The sequence below is a fragment of the Gossypium hirsutum genome, chromosome D01, assembly GCF_007990345.1.
Source record: "Gossypium hirsutum isolate 1008001.06 chromosome D01, Gossypium_hirsutum_v2.1, whole genome shotgun sequence".
Classification (NCBI taxonomy): Eukaryota; Viridiplantae; Streptophyta; class Magnoliopsida; order Malvales; family Malvaceae; genus Gossypium; species Gossypium hirsutum.
Window position 1 is genome coordinate 19,766,907 of NC_053437.1, and position 23,194 is coordinate 19,790,100.

Here is a 23,194-nt window from a genome sequence, read left to right on the forward strand (position 1 = left end):
AGTGTCAGGACTGTGTAAGTATTTATCTAGACTAACCGTAGAATAGAAGCCTAGAAGGCAGTCCCACTATTATTGGAATCAAATCGAACGGTCAACACCATCGGCGTTCCATCAAACGGCTGCTGTTCGCTGCATATTTTATCATATACTAATAAATAATAATTTTCTTTCAAAAAAATAAAAAATAAAAAATAAAAAATAAAAAATAAAAAATAAAAAATAAAAAATTAGAAATTATATATTATTCCTTTTTCAATTTTGTTTGCGCATTTGATTGATTTTCCCAGTAATAAACCTGGCCTTCACGAGAGACGTGGTGGCCAAAGATCAAGTTTGCAGAAGAATCCATGGCGGTTTTCCCACATCTAACCAATCCTTTCCATATATAAAAATCATTTAATATTTAGGAAATCATTAGGTTTGTAGAACCAACATGGGATCCGAACTCAAGGATCTTAATTCTAAACCCGCCAAGACCCAACAGCCCGACCCCAACGACGACGATGCCTCCGCCAAAGACGACCGCCCCCTCCTTAAATCCACCGCATCATCCGCCGCAGAAGATATCCAGGAGCTCGAGAAGAAATTCGCCGCCTTTGTCCGCAATGACGTGTACGGTTCCCTGGGATGCGGAAAGCTCCCATTGAAAGAGAAACTCCTGCTGGGGATCGCCCTCGTCACGCTTCTCCCTCTACGTCTCCTTTTGGTAATGTCTATTTTGGTCCTGTATTACTTGATTTGTAAAATTTTTACGCTATGCTCGGCCCCGAATCTGGAGGAAGAGCAGGAAGATTACGCACACTTGGGTGGATGTAGGCGAGCTGTGATTCTCCAGTCGGGCCGGTATCTCTCTAGGTTGCTGCTTTTTATGGTAGGATTTTATTGGATTAATGAGACTCATAAGGATTCAGCAAATACACAAGACAACTCAAAAACTGAGGTACCCTTGTCACTTATTCAGCATTGTTTACATGCTAGTCCAATTTGCCAGCTTTAGTTAATGCACGTTAACATAGAAAGTAATTGCATGATCAACATTGTCCTGAGTTTTCAATTTCTTGGTTTTAATTTTTCTACAGAGTACCAAAAAACAATCAGAAGAGCGAGTAAGGCCTGGGGCAATCGTATCTAATCACTTGTCATATTTAGATGTCTTATATCACATGTCCTCTTCCTTCCCAAGTTTTGTTGCCAAGGTCTCTCAACTTTAGCCGCTTTTCTAGTTTTGATTATTGATTATGTATAAATGGTATGTTTTTTCTGGTTTAACTGACTTATTTCTTGTATGATTTTTTTCAATTGAAACGCTTGGATTTTATTGCTGAAGAAATCAGTGAGTAAACTTCCCTTGGTTGGTCTCATCGGGTGAGTTCATTTTATCCTCCTAAAGTTCTCCTGCGATTTGGTGCAAAACAATGTGCCATTATTGATTCTTTTGTTTCTTATCAAATTGGTATGTTCTTTTCTTTTTTCCCTTTCAAAGCTTGATATAGTTGTGGTAATTGTTTTGCAATTTATTTCACTGTAAGCTCTTAATCTATGAGCTTCGTATGGTATATTGTAGTAATGTCTGTCTAGCGAGCAAACTGTTTATATCAGAATAGAAATATTCAGTTTTGGTAAGAGTATTTGTGGATCCATTATTACTGTTATTTTTACTTGATGGCTATATGTTTCTTTTGTTTTCTGTCCCACCATAACTATATTTCCTCTATGTTGTATGTTGCGTTCCTTGTACAAATAAATTGGTTTGAGTTGGAGCGGTGAATGACATTTGGCTTATTTCTTACAGCAAATGTCTTGGTTGTGTCTTTGTTCAGCGAGAGTCAAAATCATCAGACTTCAAGGGTGTTGCAGGTAGAAAAACTTGCAACGTCAAGCATGTTCTTGGCCACTTTACTATTGATCAAAGGTACAATGCCTAACTGGTCTCTCTTTCAGGCATTGTGACTGACAGAGTTCGTAATGCACATCAAAATGAATTGGCTCCAATGATGCTGCTCTTTCCAGGTTAGTTAATCATCTTCCCGACCACTATATAAATTTATGACATGGTTTAATTTATGGTGCATGAACGACTGTATGGGTGTGTATGTACGTCTGTAGCTGATATTTCCTAGCATCCTAAGCACCTGCCTATCCGTAACTAGTAAAATTTGATTTATATTCTTCATGAAAACAGAAGGAACAACAACAAACGGGGATTTCCTCCTCCCATTCAAAACTGGTGCTTTTTTGGCCGGAGCACCTGTAATGCCTGTTATTTTAAGGTATTCATACCGAAGATTTAGTCCAGCTTGGGAGTCAATATCTGGGGTGCGTATCTCTTAAGCAAATTTACATTGGCTTCGTAATTTTTTGGTAATAAATCGTTTTATTCAATTCTTAATTCCTGTAACTGATTACTGGATATCAAAATGTTAATGCATATGAGAAATTTTGGTTTACTTCTCTTAGTTATTTGGTGGTCTTACGTGCGTTATAGTTGCAGTGATGCTCAGTTTTGTCTGTTACACGAATAATCTGATGATGATTTGTTATTTGTTTAGTGCATTTGTATAAAATCTGATAAAACTGCTGCAACCAATGTTTGTTCCTGTAGCCTTTCCTGGTTTATGGAACAAGTTTCAGAAGAAACTACTCAAATGTTAAGAAGATGGATAATTATCTGGAAAATATATATATTATTATGTTTTTCCGTGCAAGAAAAAATTGAACTTAATTCGAAGTAATTTTATGAGAACTATATTTGTATTATGACATTCTTTTCCTGCTGCTCTTTGTAGGTGCGTCATGTGGTTTTTCTTCTGTGTCAATTTGTAAATAACCTAGAGGTAACACGGTTACCTATCTACCACCCATCGCAGCAAGAGAAGGATAATCCGAAACTATATGCTAATAATGTCCGAAAATTGATGGCTGCTGAGGTTTGTATATGCTATCAACTTTCTCTTAAAATTTTGGCTCTTAGGTACGGTCTCTTACATTACTCTCCATGGTTAACATAGAAGCTAAACTAGGGCCTTTCAAGGCAGTAATCTATGTTAACCAGTTAAGATGAAATACAACTCTATTGACCATTTTCAGAGGCTATATTATGGTTGTAATAGAATTCTGAAACACGGGTTTAAATGGCCATCATATGACATTGTTACTTGAATTGTCTTTCATGCTATGTTCACTTGAGCTCGCTTGCATGTGTTTCCCGTACCCATGTCCTTATGCATGTCAAGATTTGATAGTTCGAAGGGAAAAAACAAAAGTAATGATGTTAATGGGAGTATGACTTTGTTTTGGGTGCAGGGAGATTTGATAGTTTCGGATATCGGGTTGGCTGAGAAGCGGATATATCTTGCTGCTCTGAATGGTAATAATAGACTGCCTAGTGTTTTGCATCAGAAAAACGATTGATAATTTCTTGGCCTTGCTCCCACATGTTATCTATTCACAGTTGAGTTTCTTAGTTTGCACTCACAACGCCATTGCAATTCTATTCTCAACTTCTTTATTCATGAAAAGTGGGGCCATCCCTAGGGGCTATTTTTATTTATTGGTTTTGTGGTATAACTATCTATTTGTAGTCCAAGTTGACTACTGCTTTTGTAAATCTGAACCGTCTCTTTTTTGTTCCTGCAGGTCTACTTGGTCAAAGCTAATTTGGAGTCTCCATCTATAGTCATTTTTTTTATTCTATTTATTTTTTTATATATTAAAAAAAACAAATTCAGGTTAAGCGTATATAAAGACAGATTTTTATTTTATTATCATCGGTTGGGAATGTAGTGGTGGGCAATTGCCCCTGAAATGCTAATTCCATTTTTTAGTGGTATTAATGTAATTTTCAGGATTTCAAAATCTTTAATTTTTCCTTTTGTTTTTTTTGGTTTGTTTGAAAATCTAGTGGCAACTAGAACTCAAATATCGTATAATAAATTCTTTCTCCTTTTATTGTCATTGATGTTGATGAAGTTTCTTTCTTTCAAAAAAAAAAAAAAGTTAACTTAATTGTTTTACTAAAAAATATAAATCATGATATAATGTTGATTTAGTAATTTACAATTGACATCATCTGGAAAAAATCAACACAAATTTAAGTAAAACTATGATATTCGTATACTTCATTTATTATTATTATTTATTTGTAAATACACATACATTTTAGTATCATTATCTTTTTTATCTCATAAATTTCAGTATTCAATATCTCTAGAAAAACTTAACTAAACAATATTAGTTTGAGTTAAGGAATAAAAAATAAAATAAAATACATTAATTTAGAAACTTGCATTTATTAGGCTTTTTCAGAAAGGAATAAATCAACATCTCCAAATAAGGACCTAAAAAGCACATTGGTGTTGTGTTATAAACAAGACAACATCCTAAAGGAACAAGAACACAACACCAAAAGAAATCTTCAAACATTAATGCCTTTCTTTTCCTTTTTTTTTTCTTTGGAGGTTGCTTGGGATGCACTCAAAATGCCAACGAAAAGAAAACCCCACCTTTCCTTTCAATGTAAAACATTGTTTGAATTATTCGAATTCGACGATGGTGGCAAGCAGCCTCTTGAAGGTGATTCATGTGAAGTCTTCTGCTGCTTCGACACTGAAGCTAGGCAACTAAAGGGAGATCTCAATCTCTTCTTCTCACTATCTTGCGGTTCATAATTTGGATCATGCCGAACAACTGAAGTTTTAAGGCCTTCTGGAAGAATGCAGTTGCACATTGAACCTGACACACAAAAGCACAAGTTTCAGGTTGTTTGAGATCCGTACCAAAATGCAACATGAGAATAAACACCTCATGTATCTTGCAAGTCGGGAATGTAATTGTGTACCTATTCTTGCCAGTCGATTTACCCATCTAGGAATGCGTTTCCCCGTCAGCTTCTGACAAATATCATCACAGAAATGGTTGCAGTTCTTGACTATCAAGTGATACGTATCACCATTGTACCTTTCCGAGTAGCGCTCCACAAAATCCCTTACTTGGTGTGGGTCCAATGATGTGGTTCCAATGAATATTGATTTCTTAAACTTGAATCCCGGGCACTGTCGTGGTTCAACCTCGAAAACACCACTTGTTGGGTAGTCATGAGCTCCAAATGCATATTCCACACCATAAACTATAAAGCACGTAGGTTAGGTTGGGCTATCAGAAAAGCTAAGACTTAAAGACTCAATACCAGTTAGCAAAAACAAAATTCTCAAGTCCATATCTTGCATATTTAGTTTAACTTCATTGCTCCGCATTTGAATTCGACAACTGCTATTGTAAAATGCTATAATGAAAGACACCAACCGAGCAAAGGAGCAAAATCACAGAGTAAAAAATGATATAAACCAACCTTCGACACCGGAATGAAAGATACCAAGGCCCGCCCAGTAAATATAGCCATTCATGGGTGTTAGGTCATATACATTGAGATATACTGGAGTACAACTCGGGCTGAAAGTAGCTGGCTTCACCTTCGGGAAAAAACAACGAGAAGCTGATTTGTTTTTGAAAAGACGTGGCAACACTGATTTCCATTTCTTCTTCGATTCAAATTCCATTTTTTCTTAAATGATAAGAACAGACCTTGATCAATGCCTATACAACCTGTGGTAAAAAAATAGCAAACATTAGCTATTTGTCTTAAAGGAAGAAATAAGCTAATTCATAATCCTCAAAGAGGAAAAAACAAGAGAAAGATGAATACTGTAAACAAATCTCTAATAGAAAATGACTGCTCATATATTCAAAGATTGCACTAAAAACTGGTAAAAATATCATGGAAGCCCTTGTAGAGTCAGATCACATTTTGCCTCCTTTTACTAAAAAAATGTGCAAATTAATCCCTATACGTTTGATTAAAGAAGAAATTAATCCTTTCTCTTAAAAACTGGCTTGTTGACAGAATAACCAGTGCCTTGTGAAATTTGTAACAGAAAGACGAGTTTGCTCTTTGATCTAATGTATAGAGACTAATTTACCCATTTATTAGTTCCTAGTTCAGAGGCCTCCATAATACTTTTACCCTAAAAACCATCTTTTATCAAGGATTTTTGTTAATTTTATACCAATGCTAGCTAATTAACCCTGCATTGTATATGAAACTTCATATCTCCCAAAGATATCAACAAATCAACTCCCATAGCCATGAAGGAGGGGGGAACCCAATACAGAATGACACAAACTTAACATAAAAGCGAATTTTAACAAGGAGGGGAAAACCCAGAGATTTTTAGCAGCAAATTGAACCATCAAGCCATGCATTTTCCAAATCCATTACCAGATGGATATAGATTTCCATTACTACTCAGAACATTTAAAAATTCTTTAATAAATGGGGGAAAGGGTGCAATCTTGATTGGCAGTCCATGAAAAGAAAAAATAATAAATACCATAAGAAGAAAAGAATCACTTCAGATCTACTGAAAACTGTTAATACCGAGATGGGGAAAAGAAACAATAAATGAAACAAGGTAAGATATCAGAGAGAGACAAGATTTACAACGTTAAATAGAAGAAAATGAGGGAAAAAGAGAAGGTACAGGTTGACAGAAGAAGGCCATTCAGCGTGAAACGTAAAGCAAGCCACCACTCCAGAACCGAAGCTCAGTTGGCATTGAAGGGAAAAAGGCTTCGTGATCCTGTATTGCGACGAACGGAGAAAACACCAGACGAACGAAGAAGAATAAAAAGATGAAACCTTTAATGAAAAGGCAAAAGGCAAAAGGCAAAAGCCCCCACTCCCCCGTCTTCGAAACTGGAAAGCCCGATGCCTTAACGAAGAAGATGGGGAAAGAGAATTTCAAAAGCCATAAGCTTTCTTTTGTTTCTCTCTCTCTTTCTCTCTCCCCTTCCCCCCCTCTCTCTCTCTTTCTCTCTCTCCCCTTCTCTTAACCTCTTTTATTTTTCTGTTTTACATTTTTCACTCCGCTCCTCATTCGCTTCCACGCTTTCTTTCGCATTTATTACTGTTTTCTTTTTATTTTTCTAAATATTCTTTTTATTTTTCTAAATATTCTTTTTATTTACCCCATACAGTATTGGGATGTATGTTGTTAAATTAGACGTTCAACTGACTCGTATTTGATTTTTTTAAATTAAGCCAATTTTTGGAATATTTACACGTATAGACCCGTTTAGGAAAAATGCTTCTAGTTGGAAGTCTTTTTTTCCATGTCATTTTTGGGGTTTTTAGTGTGTTAGAGTTTAAGGTTTAGGGTTTAGGGTTTTAAAATTTAAATTAATTAAATTTTTTAACATAATAATTCTAATTATTGAATTCGATATTTAAAATATTTGTATTTACACCAATCGTATGTGGTCGCCTGTATCAAGCGCTCCGTTTAAGTTGTTACCCGATAGATTATCCCATCGCAAACGAAAAGGTCGACCAACATCGAGTCGAATACTTGATAACATGAATATTTGAGACATATCAAACCAACCGAAGAAGATGCAAACTAGAAAATAAATATCAATTCCATTGTAATATGTAAACGCGCAGTTCTGTGAAATGATAACAAATATCAACTTTCATTTTATGAAATAGTAACAAATTACAACTTCAATTTTGTGAAATGATAACAAATATCAACTTTAATGTGGTTAAATGATGACAAAATTACTCTAAAATCATAATAATAAGAATCATTGAAAAAATATAAACGTTCGATACAACAATAAAATTAATCAGTCCAGATGCCGGTTAAAATCTGTGCCACATCGGGGTGGTCGACGATTGCGCGTTGGATTCCTTCTTGGTTTAGCCTCCAAACGGGGTTGTGGTCGTTGGGGTTGTGGTCTCGATAGCTTCTCTTCTTCGCCTTCGATCGATTGCAATCTTTGCATTCTCAATTGTCATCGTGCATTCTCCGGTCTAGGAATAGGTGGTTGGGAAGATGACCCAGCTTGGTAGAACAAAGATCTCGGAGGTGTTTGCGTTACAAACGGCTAATGAGCATAACTATGTTGAGTCCCATACATCAATAGGATAACAAGTGGCCTCTCCGTCAGTGCCTGGAACATAGACATCCTATACATCAACAACGACATCGTTGTCGTCGAAGGTGCCGATGGCATAGGTGTGTAATACATTGGGGACAGATGTATTACACTCCAACCTGACATAGGACTAGAAGCAAAAAATGTGGTGCAATATATGGTGCTTGTGTGAAAATAATAGGGTTAGAATACGCACTAGAATAAGATGGTACATACTAACCGGTGGGTGGTGTAGGCATCAATTTTGTGACTGTCAGCATCGGTTCTTGTGTGGGCGCTAATGATGGACCTACCTCGCCAACCTTAAGATTTAAAAGGGGGCGTCGTGGCCTACTCGTATGGGGATGTTGATGGCTCAACTCTTATTTGTACAGAATATGGCTTGCCATGGATCCTAAACCATGACATGTACTCTGGATCGCATGATAACTCCAGAACGATAATAGGTTTGCGAGTAGGTAAGAAATCATACCGATTATTTCACATGTTTATATGTTGGGAGTGGAATACTGATCAATTCTCATCCGACCATCGCAAGTCAATAGGATGCAAACCATCAAGGTTTTGAGGTGCCACGGGAATCGATTGTCGAAATCTAAACTTCTGCAACACTTTATCGGTCTTGTGCATCTCGACGGTAGCATACACTACCAATGGAACCTTCACGTGCCAGATGTTAGGATTCACAAAGAATTCCTCAAGGATGACTTCTCGAATTGCCAAATCCTCATATGGTATCCATTCAAACTATATTAATGTGATAAAAACATTAGTTATATATATACTACTAAATGTGAAATCGACTACGTTAATATTATATTGTTCAAATTTAAATAAATATATACCTCCGCTTTCGATCATTGGTCTAATAGAAGTCGTATATCTTGAAGCTCAATAGGTAATCTCACGTGACTCGGCCCATGATTCCACTTATTTAAATAACTTGTTAGCATAATAATATTTATTTAAATCAATTTTATTATTAAAATATCTATAGAATTTTACCTTGTTACGAGTGGGAACGTATATGGGTAGTTCGCTCGAGGATGTCAAAATAGATATCGGTACTGCACCCATGATTGCAGTAGTAAAATGCAACCACTAGTTTTGATTTTCCCTGGTTGTGTTGCTCGACACATATCCTGGTACAATGTCGCCAACACGACAAACCCCCAACTGAGTTTGTCTGCTCCTCTAGAATCGACGAGTGTTTTGACCCGTCTGGCATCAGGATACCCTCGATGATCTAAAGGATGTAAGCCCGAGTGTGTCGTTCTCTTTCAACTTCATTTTGAATCCTCATCCAGCACCATGAAAGCTTTTCATAACCAAGCCATTTTGATCCGACCTCCGTAAATTGTCTCCGAAACTAAACCTAAAAGTTCACCACATACGCCTCGCCAATCATCGGTCTGAACAGACCCAGTGATTATCGACCCAACCATGAGTAGCCCCAATTGTAAATACACGTCCTCTAGAGTGATAGTACAACCGTCGCATAGAAGATGGAATGTGTGCGTCTCCACCTCTCCACCAATGCGCTTACGAGTTTCGGGTCCAATTTACACCCCCAGCCTACAAAGGCCACGTGCCAAAAACTGACTTCCTTCAAGTATGGTTCAATCAACGATGATGGAGGACAGGGTAGATTACAAATATGGCATTGTAAAATTCGATCTTTTGCCTATTTACGTAAAAAAATACAAAAAATTAAGTTAATAAATAACAATGAAATAAAAAAATAAACAAATTTGAAATTTATTAAAAATTATTCTTACCATTTGCAATTGAATGACGAAAATGTGTTTGTCATCATGACGGATTAGAGAACCGACCATTGCTAACTATATATAACACATTAATTTTTTTAAAAAAATATTTTCAGAAAATGTTAATAAAAAATCTAATTGAAAATATAATTTAGATTTTTGAGAGAATTTTGTGAGAAATGAGTAAGGGTGGGGGGTTATAGTTTTTTATTTTTTATTTAAAATAGTCGTTGGAAAAGTATCCATTGGGGGAAAAAAGCTTCTAGTTAGAAGCGTTTTACTGGTGACATGTAGAAAGCGCTTCCAGCTGAAAACGTTTTTGTAACAGCCCAATTTTGATCCTAATCAGAATAGTGGTTTTGGGACTACAAATTCGAATTAGAAACAAATATTTTAATATTATTTTGTGTGTTTATGATGTGTGAATTTAATTGTGTGAAATTTTCGTGTTTTAATTTTGTCGTTTGAGAGATTAATTAAAGAAAATGACTTAATAGCGTAAAATGAAAATTTAGGGGTTAAATCTAAAGGTACCAAATTGTTCTTGTCTTTATTAAATGGAGGATTTATGATGTAATAAGGCCAAAATATAGTTAGTGGGTGGCAAAGTACAAGTATAACCTTATATATATATGTATATATATATTTATATAAAGGTTAATAAAGTAAACTAATTATTAATGTTAGTGTATGTTTAATATATTAAAATTAAAGCATTATTTCTCCATCTTTTGGCCGAAACTAAGAACAAAGAAGATTGTTTAAAAGCTTTAATATATTCGGCACTTGCAAGCTTGATTGAGGTATGAATTTTGTTTTTGTTTTTTATAATTTTTACTTTTTTGAGATCGTTGCTTTGAATACTTCAAAACTCATGTCTTAATTTTGTGAATTGTTGATGATTTTGAAATGTGCCATTGATGAATGTTTGAGTTTCATGATGTTAGTTGGTGAAATATGAAATATAATTGTTAGATTAACATGTTTTGTCTTTGAATTTTTGGTGAATTTGAGTAATTAGGGCTAAATTGAGAAAATAAATTTTTGAAGGACTATAATGTGAAATAAATGAAATGCATGAGCTTGTATAGACACTAGGAATATTCGGGCCTTAAGGAGTGTAGTCAAAATTTGTGTATTTTGTGTTTTGAGCAAAAAAGATTAAATTGTAAAAAGTGTGAAATTTTAGGGGCAAAATTGTAATTTTCCCATTCATGTGTTTTTAGGGTAAATTGAATAGAATGGTGTTTAAATAAGCTTAATTTGAATATTTTTAGATCAAGAATTAAAGAAATCAAATTTGGATCGGGAAAGACAAAAGTGGTTGAGTAGCCGATTTAGCAGTCGACGACATCCGAGGTAAGTCGATAAGCATTTAAATGTTGTTAAATTCAAGAATATATAAATGATAATTGATAAATTAAATTATTTATTTGTTATATGTTTTGGCCGAAAATGATTATTAAGATAGGAATTTTCTTTCGAGTTCGATTCGATCGATAATCAACGCCTAAAAGCCCCGTACGAACCCTAGGAATAGATAGGATACTTATGTCATGACATAGGACTCCGATATGTGTTTTCATGTAAGACCACGTCTGGGACGTCAGCATCGACTTGTGTTTTCATGTAAGACCCTGTCTGGGACAGTTGCATCGGTATGTGATTACATGTAAGACCACGTCTGGGACGTTGGCATTGTACTAGCTTTTTAATTATCCGTGTATCCTTTTTAATTCCGAACGGTTCAACGGGAAATGTTAAGTGAAGACCGAATCTGAAATCGGAACAACAATAGTGTTCAGGTATGTATTTATATCATGCTATAAAATTAAGGTAAGTTGTATATTGAATTGATGATACAAAGTTATTTGATATATGAACAATATGTGAGCATGTTTGTGCTTATAAGTGATTGGTAGTTTGGCTTATTATTGTAGTTTTTAAATTATATTTTGATAAGTATACAATAATTGGAGTATTTGTGCATTAAGCTATTAAAGTTAAATGTTTATTTATATTTGATTTGGTTGGTTTAATATTAATGTTAAAATGAATAATGTTTGCTTATGACTTACTAAGCTTAAATAGCTTACTGTGTGTATGTTGCTCTTCGTTTTATAGATTTTGGAAGTTGGTTACGAGCTCGGGGATCGTCAGAGAAGATTATCACACTATCGACTCTTCTCGGTATTTTGTAAATTTTGAATTCGATCTTATGGCATGTATAGCGTAGCTGAAATGCTTGAATTTAGATTATGTAATATTAAGCCATGCGAAAATGGCTTAATTTCCTTGTTTCTGTTCGGTTTTGGGTTGAATTATGGTTTAAGCATACTTTAATCATGGATTAGTATTTTATGGTTAGTATTTATATGGTAATGTATATATATGTGCATGGTGATTTCATTTAAGTGTTTCGGTAATTATGTGGTTGAAGTAATTAAGTTGTTATATTCATTAAGATAAGTAATGTTAAGTTAAGTGTCTAGGTTATGTATTATATATGAAATATATATGATTTGGTTGGATTTAGTAGTTAAGTGATTATAAGGGATGATTTATAAATTGAAGTATGCTTGTAAATGTTGGTGATTAATTACGTTTGGCTTATTGATAGAGTAAATGAATGTATATGCTATCAAATTTTGATGTATAAATGGAGTTCAATTATATATGTGTATGCTGTCAAATTTTGATGTACAGATGCAGTCCAATTATATATGTGTATGCTGTCAAATTTTGATGTATAAATGGAGTCCAATTATATATGTATATGCTGTCAAATTTTGATGTACAAATACAATCCAATTATTTATGTATATGCTGTCAAATTTTGATGTATAAATGCAGTCCAAATTTTGTATATATGCTGTCCAAATTTTGGTGTGAAAATGCTATCTAGTTTGGTATATAAATGCTGTTCAAATTGATGTATAATAATTGTCCAAATAGGGTAGACCACCTATGTTGTAATATGTAGTATAGTTAGTAACTTAAAATGAAATATGTGTACAAATAAATGTTTGGATATATGCTTGGATTTTGATATATAATCATATATGTTTGGAAATGTTTTAAGAATTTGAATGATAATAAATTTTGATTAGGTAAATGATAATGATATGGTTGAAATTTTGAGACATGGTTAGTATATGTAATTTGATTTATGATGCATGTTTGATTTTAATTGGTTATGTGTTTATATATATGTATATATATATATGAAATGAAATTTCGTGGTTGAGTTAGTATAATTTATAAAAAAAAAAATTGAGTTGGGTTTTGATCTGTAATGCCTCGTCACTCTAATCCGGTGACGGACTCGAGTTAGGGGTGTTACAGTTTTCCTTATATTGGTCTATACCCATAAATATTCCAAAAATGAACCTATTTCGTTAATTTTGAAAAAAAAATGACATTTTTTTGGTAATTTAATCTCATATAATCGAAATAGTTAAAATAATTTGAAATATCAACAATATAAATAAAATCAGTTAAAATTCGAAATTTTGCTAAAATTGGATATTTATTTATTTATTTATTTTAACAAAAACGAATATTTCAATTATGCTTTAGTTATTCTCCTTGTAAATATAAAATTTCTAATTTGCAATATAATTTTAAATTTTATTAATTTATTCGTTTTAATATTTAAAAGTGAGTTAAACCAAAAAAAAAATCTAATCAATTCATCCTTCCACCGATCTGATTAATTTTTCTTTAAAAAGTCACAGATTTTATATTGAACTGATTCCACCCAATTCTTTCAATTTCATTGAAACCTTCATCCTTCTCTCTCTATTGTTGCAAGAGGGAGAAGGACGGTAGTGAAGGATTTTATTTTATTTTTATATAATTATATATTTTTAATATTAATATTATATTTATTATTATGTTTTTTAAATATATTTATTTAATTTTAAATTTTATCATTATATATATTTAAAAATATTTATATGTTTTTACATTTTTTTTGAATTTTTTAAAATTAGAATCAAATTGAGAACATTTGTAAATTTTGAGGGTAAATTTTTTAAAATTATGATTAAATTGGTAACCGATATAATAGGTAAAAGTTGAGAGTTAAATTTGTTATTATATCAGTTTTCTTTTAACAGTCACATTAGATTACTGTTTGTGATTTTAATGTAAGTGACCAAAATAATTGAATTATGTAATGTGGATGCTTAAATTGTAAACTTTTTTTATTTTGGATGCCTAAAATGAAGTTTTTTATAGTTAGATGACTATGTAAATAATTTACCCAGAAAAAACATCTCAAATATTTTTAGATTGCCAAAATTACCGTTATACGAAATTCTAATAGCATTGCTTACTTGGTAGAAAATTAGCCTACCTTAAACCTTTTCTTTAGTGTAATTATCCATACTTTTATTAAAATAAAAAGAAACCCACCCAATCAAACTGAGAAAACAACCTAGAAAAAAGCAAAAACAATGGGTAATTTCTAAAGAAAATCAACTATCGACAAAAGTTATATTTCAAAAAAAAAAAAAAAAAAAAGAAGAGGCGTTAAAGCACCAAGAATAATAAGCAGCAAAAGGCCGTTCAATCCCAACAAAAGACGGCCACCGGAGTAGCGTTCGCGCGAGGATGACCTAACCAGGGTTGATCCGGCGCCGATCTTCCTCTACCACTGATCGCACACTATCATGAATATCTTCCACCCAGTAAGTTTCTTCATTCATCTGTAATCCTTCTCGAGCCAGGCGGTGAACAACGTTGTTCGCCATTCTTGGGATATAGTTGAACTTAATAGATATAAAAACCTGAGTCAAATTTTTGATATCTTTGATGTAGGCCTCGATTCTAGACCCATCTTCCTTCTCTTGGTTGATCTTGGTAATCGTGGATCGAGAGTCTCCTTCCACCATCACAAAGTTAAATCCCATTTCTTTCGCAAAAGATAAGCCCTGTAGGCATGAGAGGGCTTCTGCTGAGAAAGCGTCAGATACATTTTTATTCTGAATGACGCCACTACCTATGATCTGTCCATTTGAGTTATGAATAACAAACCTTGAGTAAGACCTTTTAGTATTCCCTTTGTAAGTAGCGTCAAAATTAAGCTTAACATGGGGCTCTGATGGAGAACCACCTATCCTGATATCCCCTCCAAAATCCATGTAACATTCTATCAAGATGGTTCAATTCCCTAACTAACCTACTGATTTTTGTGCAGATATCTTGTGAAGAGAGGTGTTTCCCCTCCATCACCTGTTTGTTATGGTTGAACCATATTGCCCATACAGTGATCAGGATAAGACGACAAGTAACTGGTTGCTCGCCATTTAGTATTTTTTGTGAACCAATCCCAAAGGTTATCTGTTACACCATTAATAGTGTCAGTAAATCCCAAACTTACCTAGATATTCTTTATAGCGTGGTAGCCCATCATAGCATGAACATTAGTTTCCACTTCAGTGTTGCACCTCAAGCAAATAAGAGTCTGGGCCACTGTTTTTGTAAATAGATTAGTATTAGTAGGGATATAATTGTTAAGGATGCACCAGGTTGTAATTTTAATTTTAGCTGGCACTTGTATTTTCCAGAATCGCTTGTAAAATTCCATGTATTCCGTAGGATAGGGCTTAGTTTGTTAGGAGTGAAGAAGGAGCCGATAGCCACTAGGAACGGAATAGTCGCCAATGTTCTCCTCCAACCAAACAAGCGTATCTTCTCCAGCATCACAAGACAGAGGAATACAAAGTATGGTAGAAGCTTCCTGTAGGCAGAAAATACTGGTAATTAACTCTTCATTCCACTTTCTAGTATTCGTATTGATGAGATTGGACATAGTATTAACTAAATCTTTAACAACTAAGTCTCGTATATGACAACCCTCCGAATAAGGAAACCAACAATCATTTTAAATAGATATGGAACTGCCTGTACTAACCTACCAACCAATTCCTTTCTCTAAAAGTCCTATTGTCACCCAAATACTCCGCCACACATAGGAAGGAGGTGAGCCTAAATTAGCATTCAAAAAGTTCAAATATGGGTAATATTTGGTTCCCAACATGCAAGAGAAGAATCTGGCTTGGTCATAAGTCTCCATCCTTATTTTGCCAACAATACGATATTGAACTTGGAGAAGTCACGAGAACTCAAACCACCCTCCTCCTTCAAAGCACAAAGATCTTTCCATTTGCACCACAAAATTCCTTTTTGGTTATGTTCCTTTTGCCACCAAAACCTGCTTATAATCCCCTCAAGTTCATTACAAAGGAACTTAAGGAGAAGGGAACAAGACATCAAGTATGTTGAAAGTTCCTGCAAAACTGATTTAATAAAAATCTCCTTGCCTCCCCGTGATAACATTCGAACACTCCAATGACTTATCTTTTCTTTTAATCGGTCTTTCAAATGTTGGAAGGTAACATTCTTCCTTCTTTTAACCATAATAGAAAGTTCCAAGTAACTTTTTGGATTGAAAACCTGTTTAACTACTATTTGGCTTGTAATCTGACAATAAGTATTATTTAGGACATTAGAATTGAAAAATATCTGCAATTTAGAACATCTCTCATATCTTTGAAGAAGAGATTGGACAATCTGGCATCCTTCATCAGAAGCTTCGCCAAAAATCATATTGTCATCAACAAATAATAAGTGAGTGATTGAAGGACCACGCATGCAAACTTTCACCCCCATCAACCTGCCCTCCTCTTTTGCTTTGTGTAATAAAGCAGCAAAACCTTCAGTACGTAGTAAGAAAAGGTAAATGGCTCAAAGGATCACCTTGGCGGATGCCCCTATTAAGGGTAAACGGATCACTCACATCCTCGTTAAGCACTACCGAATAAGAAACAGAGGTAACACAATACATAATTAATGAAACCCATTCAATATTGAAACCCATGTTCAACATCGTACCTTTAAGGAAATTCCATTCAACTCTATCATATGCTTTGCTCATGTTGAGCTTTAGTGCGAAACTTCCTTTATTCCCTTATCGACATTTTTTAAAGGCATGCAATATCTTATAAGCTGCTAATATATTATCTAAAATCAATCTCCCCAAAATAAAATCCCCCTGAACCTTATCAATACAATGATCAATAACTCATTTTAGTTTATTAGCAAGCACTTTGGATATAATCTTGTGAAGAAAAAAACATAGACTGATGGGACAGAACATAGACATTGCATTTGGCATAGAAACCTTATGAATAAGAACGATGTGAGTGTGGTTTACCTCGTTTAATGAAATTTCACGATGAAGCACCTTCAAGCAATAGTTTATAACATTACTCCCTACCAGTGGCTAGAACTGTTGAAAGAATAGAGCTGGGAAACCATCTCTACCCGGTGCTTTAGTTGGGCCTATTTCTTTCAAGGCTGCTTCCACCTCTTCTCCCCCAAAGTCAGCTGTGAGCATCTCATTCATTCTTTCAGTAATGCACTGATGAACACCCGAATGCACTCTATTAGAATCTTTACCGCATTTACTAGTGAAGATATTAGCAAAATAATCAGTAGTTATAGTCATCATTTTATTATTATTAGACGTTACTACTCCATCTCTGCTTACAAGTCCAATAACCCGGCTAGTACGATGACGAAAAGAGGCAGAATTGTGAAAAAACTTCGTGTTGCGATCTCCATAATTAAGCCAGTTTAATCAAGCTCTTTGCTCCCAATACATTTCCTCTTTGTCCATCTCAAGATTGAGATTCAATTTGGTTTCAATGATTTCGGAAATGATATCATCTATTGTAGTTTTCTCTCCTAAAACCTTAAGATGATTGAGGGTGAGTTTAGATGGGCGGTGAGTTTACCTGCGGTTAGTTTAAAAATAGCGGTGGCGGTGAGATTAGATACTGTAGCGATACTGTAGCGTGAGACAAAAAGTAAGCTAAACGCACCACACCGCACCCAATCGCCCATCCAAACCCACCTTGAGTAGTCTATTTTTCACCTTCCTTTTGTCCCTTTTTATCGTTTTAGCCCAAAGACTCAAACCATCTCCAACCTTCTCTAGATAATCCAAAACTTGGAGATTCGCATAATCACTCCAAAGTTTCCTCACCTTGGCATCGCAAGAGTCATCCAAAATTCACTCCGCTTCGAATTTAAAAACGTGAGGCCTTCTCCGAGCAGTATTTGCCACAACATTCGTCTCTAACATTATGAGACAATGATCAGAAAATGAATGTTCCAAATGTGAAAGTGGATGATTTGGAAATAAGTCATACCATACATTTTTGGCCACCCCTCTATCCTCTCATTCCTTTATATTATTTGAAGCAAAATTACCCCTCTCCCAGGTGAAACATCTACCAAAATATCCCAAATTCCTTAACTGTCACTTATCCAATGTTTGGCAAAAATCCCTCATTTGGTGATCATCCCTTAAGCGACCTCATTACTTCTCATAACTGAATAAGATTTCATTGAAGTCCCCTAAAACCACCTAAGGAAGATTGTTACTTTGGCTCAACAATTTTAAAAGTTTCCAGGACTCCCTCCTCTTTCGACTATCCGGAGCTCCATAAAACCTTATCAGACGTCAGGAAATTCTTGTATCACGTTCAGTAATTTTAACATCGATATGGGAAGAGGACATACTTTGCAAAGAAACATCATAATCATGCTTCTAACCCAATGAAAGCTTACCATGAGAACCAGATGCTTGAACATCAATATCATAAAGAAATCCCGCGCTTCTTCTAATACTCTCCATCCTACTACTGTCTACTTTAGTCTCTATTGAAAACATAAATTGGAATGGTAAATCTTTCAGCATATGCCAAATCTATCGAATTGATCGTGGGTTCCCCAGCACACGGACATCCCACAGACGTTCCAACTTAAGATTTTCATTGATCCTGGTTGACCTGCCTTGCAGGTTTAGCCGATTGATTGCTATGGTGAACATTAGACTGCTCCCCTAAGGTTTCGTTGGTAAGAAACTTGCGAAACATAACTAATTTCGGGCCGCTTTTTTCCATCAGTAGACAAGATGGGCCTTTCCTTTTCTAAAGAATCCATATCCACCATATCGGCCAGATTTCCTTCCAAATCCAAGTTTGATTTGCTGACCAGATTAATGCCTAGGTTTGCACCCATCATTCTCATGAAATTTAGGATAGAATTATCCCTTAATATCTGCCCCTTCCCTTTTACATTGTTTCCAAAATTGACTCCCCAATTCCCGCTCGTATCACGTAGCCAGATATTGCCACTTGTTACAGCCATACACAATGTAACTTTTAGGGATATATCCTAGCCCAATGGCAACTCCTTCCCATGGATAATCCGGATAGGGCAAAAGCTTTCCCCATGACCAAGCTTGCCACATAAAAAGCAAAATGTCGTGAGTTTCTCGTACTTAAAAGAGACAAAATGCTCATTACCATTGCCAATAATGAGTTTTTTTCCGTCGTTTTATCAATTTCCTGATATCGATTTCCACACGAATTCGTATATAATTTTTCAGACCCGCGGCCATACCTTTCTCGTCATAGTCCAAGAAGGTCCCAATAAAATTGCCAAATTGCTTGGCCACCGATTCAAAATGCATACCCTTAGGGAGATCATGTATTTGAACCTAAAAAACCGCATGAAATAATGGGACACTTAACGGTTCATCCTCCTATTTTAAATTTGTAAAATCAACAAATGATTGTTAAAAGTCCAAGGGGCACAACTAATCACCCATTCAATGTCAACTTCGTAGTAGAAATTAAAGAGAAATCTCTTCTCCCCTAGATCAGTAATCGTAACCTCTCCGAGGGGGTGTCAGAGATTACCCAAAGTTGATCTCATGGATTGAAAATTGATAGCACTTGCCGTAAGAAAACAACCGACAAAAGTAAGATAGTAGACAATCTTCCCTTCAACCGTCTCCTGGTCCACCTGCCAGCCTTCATTCTCACTAGCCTCCTCATCCTCCAAATGCAGATCTGCCAAAACATCCTCCATGAATGCTTAAACAAAAAGTCAACAAAAAAAGAAACAAAATGCTACAAGAGCATACAAACTCGTGCCACTAGAGCAGAATAGCTTTAATCCATTAGTTTTGTTTATTTTTAAATATGTTGATAATAGTTGAGTTTAATTAGCCTACCTTAAAATTTAATTGCTTGGGATAGCTTTTATATATTTTTATAGATTTGTTGGAGCCGAATCCGCTTAAATGCCTGATTCATATAGCATGACATCAATAATTTTTTAAAAATCATTATTATATTAATATATTACAAGGATAAATTCTAAATTATATGTTAATTTTAATGAAATGTATACTTTATCCATTAATTTAATTTTCCACAATTATATGTATATATATTAATTTTTTTAGGGTGTGTCGGTTAGAAGAAAAATGATTTATGGAAAATATTTTATACTTTTTTTCTTGTTTGTTTTTTAGAAAATGTTTTGATCACAGAAAAACAAGCTAATTTTTTTTTTTAGAAAAACGAATTACTCTTTTAAATAGTATTAAATTATTTTTAGAAACCATTTCTTTATGATTTTTATATAAAAATTAATTTGAATAAATTCAAATATTATTATATTTATAATATAATTTTAATTTTAATTTTTAAAAATATTAAAATATTAATTTCAAATATTATAATTTTAATATTATTAAATATACATATTTATATTTAGGAAAAATATTTGGTATACTATTAATCAAGTTTTTAGACTCCACAAGCAGTGTTAAAAGGTTGACAAATGTCCTATAAAAGAATAGTAAAATATTTTTAAAATAAATATTTAAAAAAAAATACATGATTATTTATTAGATTTGCTTATGGAATAAAAAATAATGATACATTACCAATGTACTAAATACTAACTCTTATATTTATGGTAATTATTTGGTACATAATCAGTGGTGATGTAAATTTTTAACTCCACAAGCAAAGTTGAGATTTCCCACATGTTTTATTTTTAAAAAATTTTTAAATATAATTTATGGACATGTGGCAAAATTTAAACCCGCTTATGAAGTTAAAAATTTCCACTACCAATGCATCAAATAGTTATTCTTATATTTGATCATATAATAAATTATGGGTGTGTATCTAGTACACTGGCAGTGTACTTTTTCTATTCTACAAGTAGTTTTAAAAAATTGACATATGTCATTTTTTTTAAAATATTTATTTTTAATATCTTACTATACTTCTAGAAAACACTTGTCAACCATCTAACTTTACTTATAGAATTTAAAACTTCCTTTGACAGTTTATCAAATAATTTCCTATAAATTATTAATATAATTTATTCCTTTATTGTTTTAACAAGTTTATTTAATATTACAATTTTTATTTTAATAATAAATTTTAACTTTAATAATAGTTTTAAATTTGAAGTAATATTCTTACTCTATTAAATAATATATTTAATATTTTAGTAATAAATATATATTATAATTTATAAATATTTAGTAAAATATTTTATAGTATAAAATATGAATATATTAATAATATAAATATGAGTATTTTTTTAAATCTTAATTTCATTTATCCCTCCTAGTTTCAATGTGTCACTACCCACTCTCATATCTATCTTATTATTTAAGGCATTGACTGAGTTGGTTTCACGAGTTAACTGGACACTAACTCAGTTAGAAAAATTACGGAAATATCCTTAATTAAAATAACTTATTTATTTTAGGGTACTTTAGTTTTTATTTTAACATAAATTAATAAAAATATACATATAGTGGGATTTGAACTCACGCTAATTGAATTAGTAAAATAATAAATTTACCACTCAACTAAAGTATTTTTCATACAATTTTATTTTAATATGCATAATTTATTATTTTCATCATCATTATATATTAATAATATTGTTAATTGAATTGATGTCAAGTTAACTCAGCACCAACTCAAGATTGATGACGACACCATGATAAACAATGTACTCATTTAACATTCTTAATATAATGCATTTATGTGTTTAAATTTGGTTTTACTCATAATTTAATCTATTTTTTCATTTTAATATCGTACATATTTTATTTGTTATTATTAATTAGTTTCAAACTATAAATTCTATTATTTATAGTATATTATTTTCGAACACACCTCTGTGTTCTAAATACATGGTTTCTACATGCATACACATGTGATAGGATTTTTAGTAAATATAATATATATATGCAATTTCAAATTAAGTTGTAATTGTTTATTGATTATTATTAAATCTATATAATATATTATTTATTATAAAATATTATCTTATTATAAAATAAATTTTGTTTGTCAAAGGAAAATGCTTCTAAGATATTTTATAACAAATATAATTCATGTTGTCTTTGTTTCACTCAAAAACTTCAAAAAAAATTCAGAAAAAAATTGCAAAACAAAGAAAAATATTTATGTAGAATCATCCACCACTAGAAAATATAAACTTTTTCAAAAAAATAAATCCATTTTCTAGAAAATTATTTTCTATAAGTTGTTTTCATTAAAATAAACCTAACCTTATTTGGTTTTATAATCACTAGTATCATTATCGATGTGGCATCATTTTACATTTATTATTATAAACATAAACAATTATAATTATGTAATATGAAAATAATTATATTTATTATATATGTGTATAATTATACAAAATTAAATTTCACATGCATTAAATTAAAACTCGCGTGTAACTTTAAGTTTCACCCTTATTAAATATCAAATGGTATCAAATGGGATCAATCTTTTCAAATAATATTTGCCATGCCGGTTGAGTCTTTAGCTCGTTGGCATCGACATTGTTGCTTATTCAAGAAGGCGTGTTAAAGTATTTTTATCCTCCTATTTAAGAGTTGAGAGGAACTATGAGTAATTTTAGGCATTATATCAAAAAAGAAATATATGACATGAAAACTTTGCGATTCAAGTTTGAGCCTCACTTTATGTAAATCATTTATAAATTGTTTCTCTCTAGATTTTATTCTAATTTAAGTCTCACTTTATGTAAACCATTAATCTAATTAACCGAAACCATAAAAGACTTAACCATTAATCGAATCAATATTTTTTCAAAATCTTTTAATCGACCAAAATAATTTCGATTAATTCGGGCAGTTAATCAAATTAATCAAAATTTTTACATGTTTTTTGTTTTGTTCAAATAAATTTAAAATATAAAAAAATACCATTACAATGTTATTTTTCTTTGCTTTTAATTCAAAAAGTAAGCAAAAACAACAAATATCACAATAGAAACACTCATTTAAAATCATCATAACAAACATTGCATTAAAAATAAGAAAATTTAAGACTTGAGTGAAGAAATGAAAAAAAATCGAAGAAGTCAAGAAGAACAGGAGATCGTCTAGTGTCAAGCTGTGCGCACCCTAACTTTGTCTTGAATTTGATGATGGAAAAAAAGAAGAAGGTCGAGGCTTCTTTCTTCTATTTTTCCTTTTTATTTATTCTTTAATTTAA

General features: G+C 32.9%; 2 protein-coding genes and 1 long non-coding RNA gene across 5 annotated transcripts; 2 read left to right on the forward strand and 1 right to left on the reverse strand.

The window, feature by feature from the left end:
* The first annotated feature begins 254 nt into the window (after positions 1-254).
* LOC107920970 (lysophospholipid acyltransferase LPEAT1) lies at positions 255-3,829 on the forward strand. Of its 3 annotated transcripts, none has more exons than XM_016850806.2 (9): positions 256-940; positions 1,080-1,196; positions 1,328-1,365; positions 1,793-1,857; positions 1,942-2,010; positions 2,183-2,316; positions 2,787-2,927; positions 3,304-3,450; positions 3,637-3,829. In XM_016850806.2, exons 1-8 carry the CDS (start codon positions 434-436, stop codon positions 3,409-3,411), a joined length of 1,179 nt encoding a protein of 392 aa, XP_016706295.1. In that variant the 5' UTR covers positions 256-433; the 3' UTR covers positions 3,412-3,450; positions 3,637-3,829. The 3 variants fall into 3 exon arrangements, with proteins under 3 accessions (XP_016706297.1, XP_016706295.1, XP_016706296.1); XM_016850807.2 differs by having other exon boundaries at positions 3,304-3,367; XM_016850808.2 differs by lacking the exons at positions 3,304-3,450; positions 3,637-3,829 and having other exon boundaries at positions 255-940; positions 2,183-2,361; positions 2,787-2,928.
* A 444-nt stretch (positions 3,830-4,273) lies between these two features.
* LOC107922552 (deSI-like protein At4g17486) lies at positions 4,274-6,925 on the reverse strand. Its single transcript, XM_016852634.2, has 4 exons — positions 6,537-6,925; positions 5,348-5,601; positions 4,838-5,125; positions 4,274-4,731 (listed from the first exon to the last, which is right to left on the reverse strand). Exons 2-4 carry the CDS (start codon positions 5,553-5,555, stop codon positions 4,511-4,513), a joined length of 717 nt encoding a protein of 238 aa, XP_016708123.1. The 5' UTR covers positions 5,556-5,601; positions 6,537-6,925; the 3' UTR covers positions 4,274-4,510.
* Positions 6,926-14,055: 7,130 nt separating this feature from the next.
* Positions 14,056-19,930, forward strand: LOC107921010 (uncharacterized). Its single transcript, XR_001690895.2, has 2 exons — positions 14,056-14,458; positions 14,968-19,930. It is a non-coding gene; the product is annotated as an uncharacterized lncRNA (long non-coding RNA).
* The last annotated feature ends 3,264 nt before the right edge of the window (positions 19,931-23,194 follow it).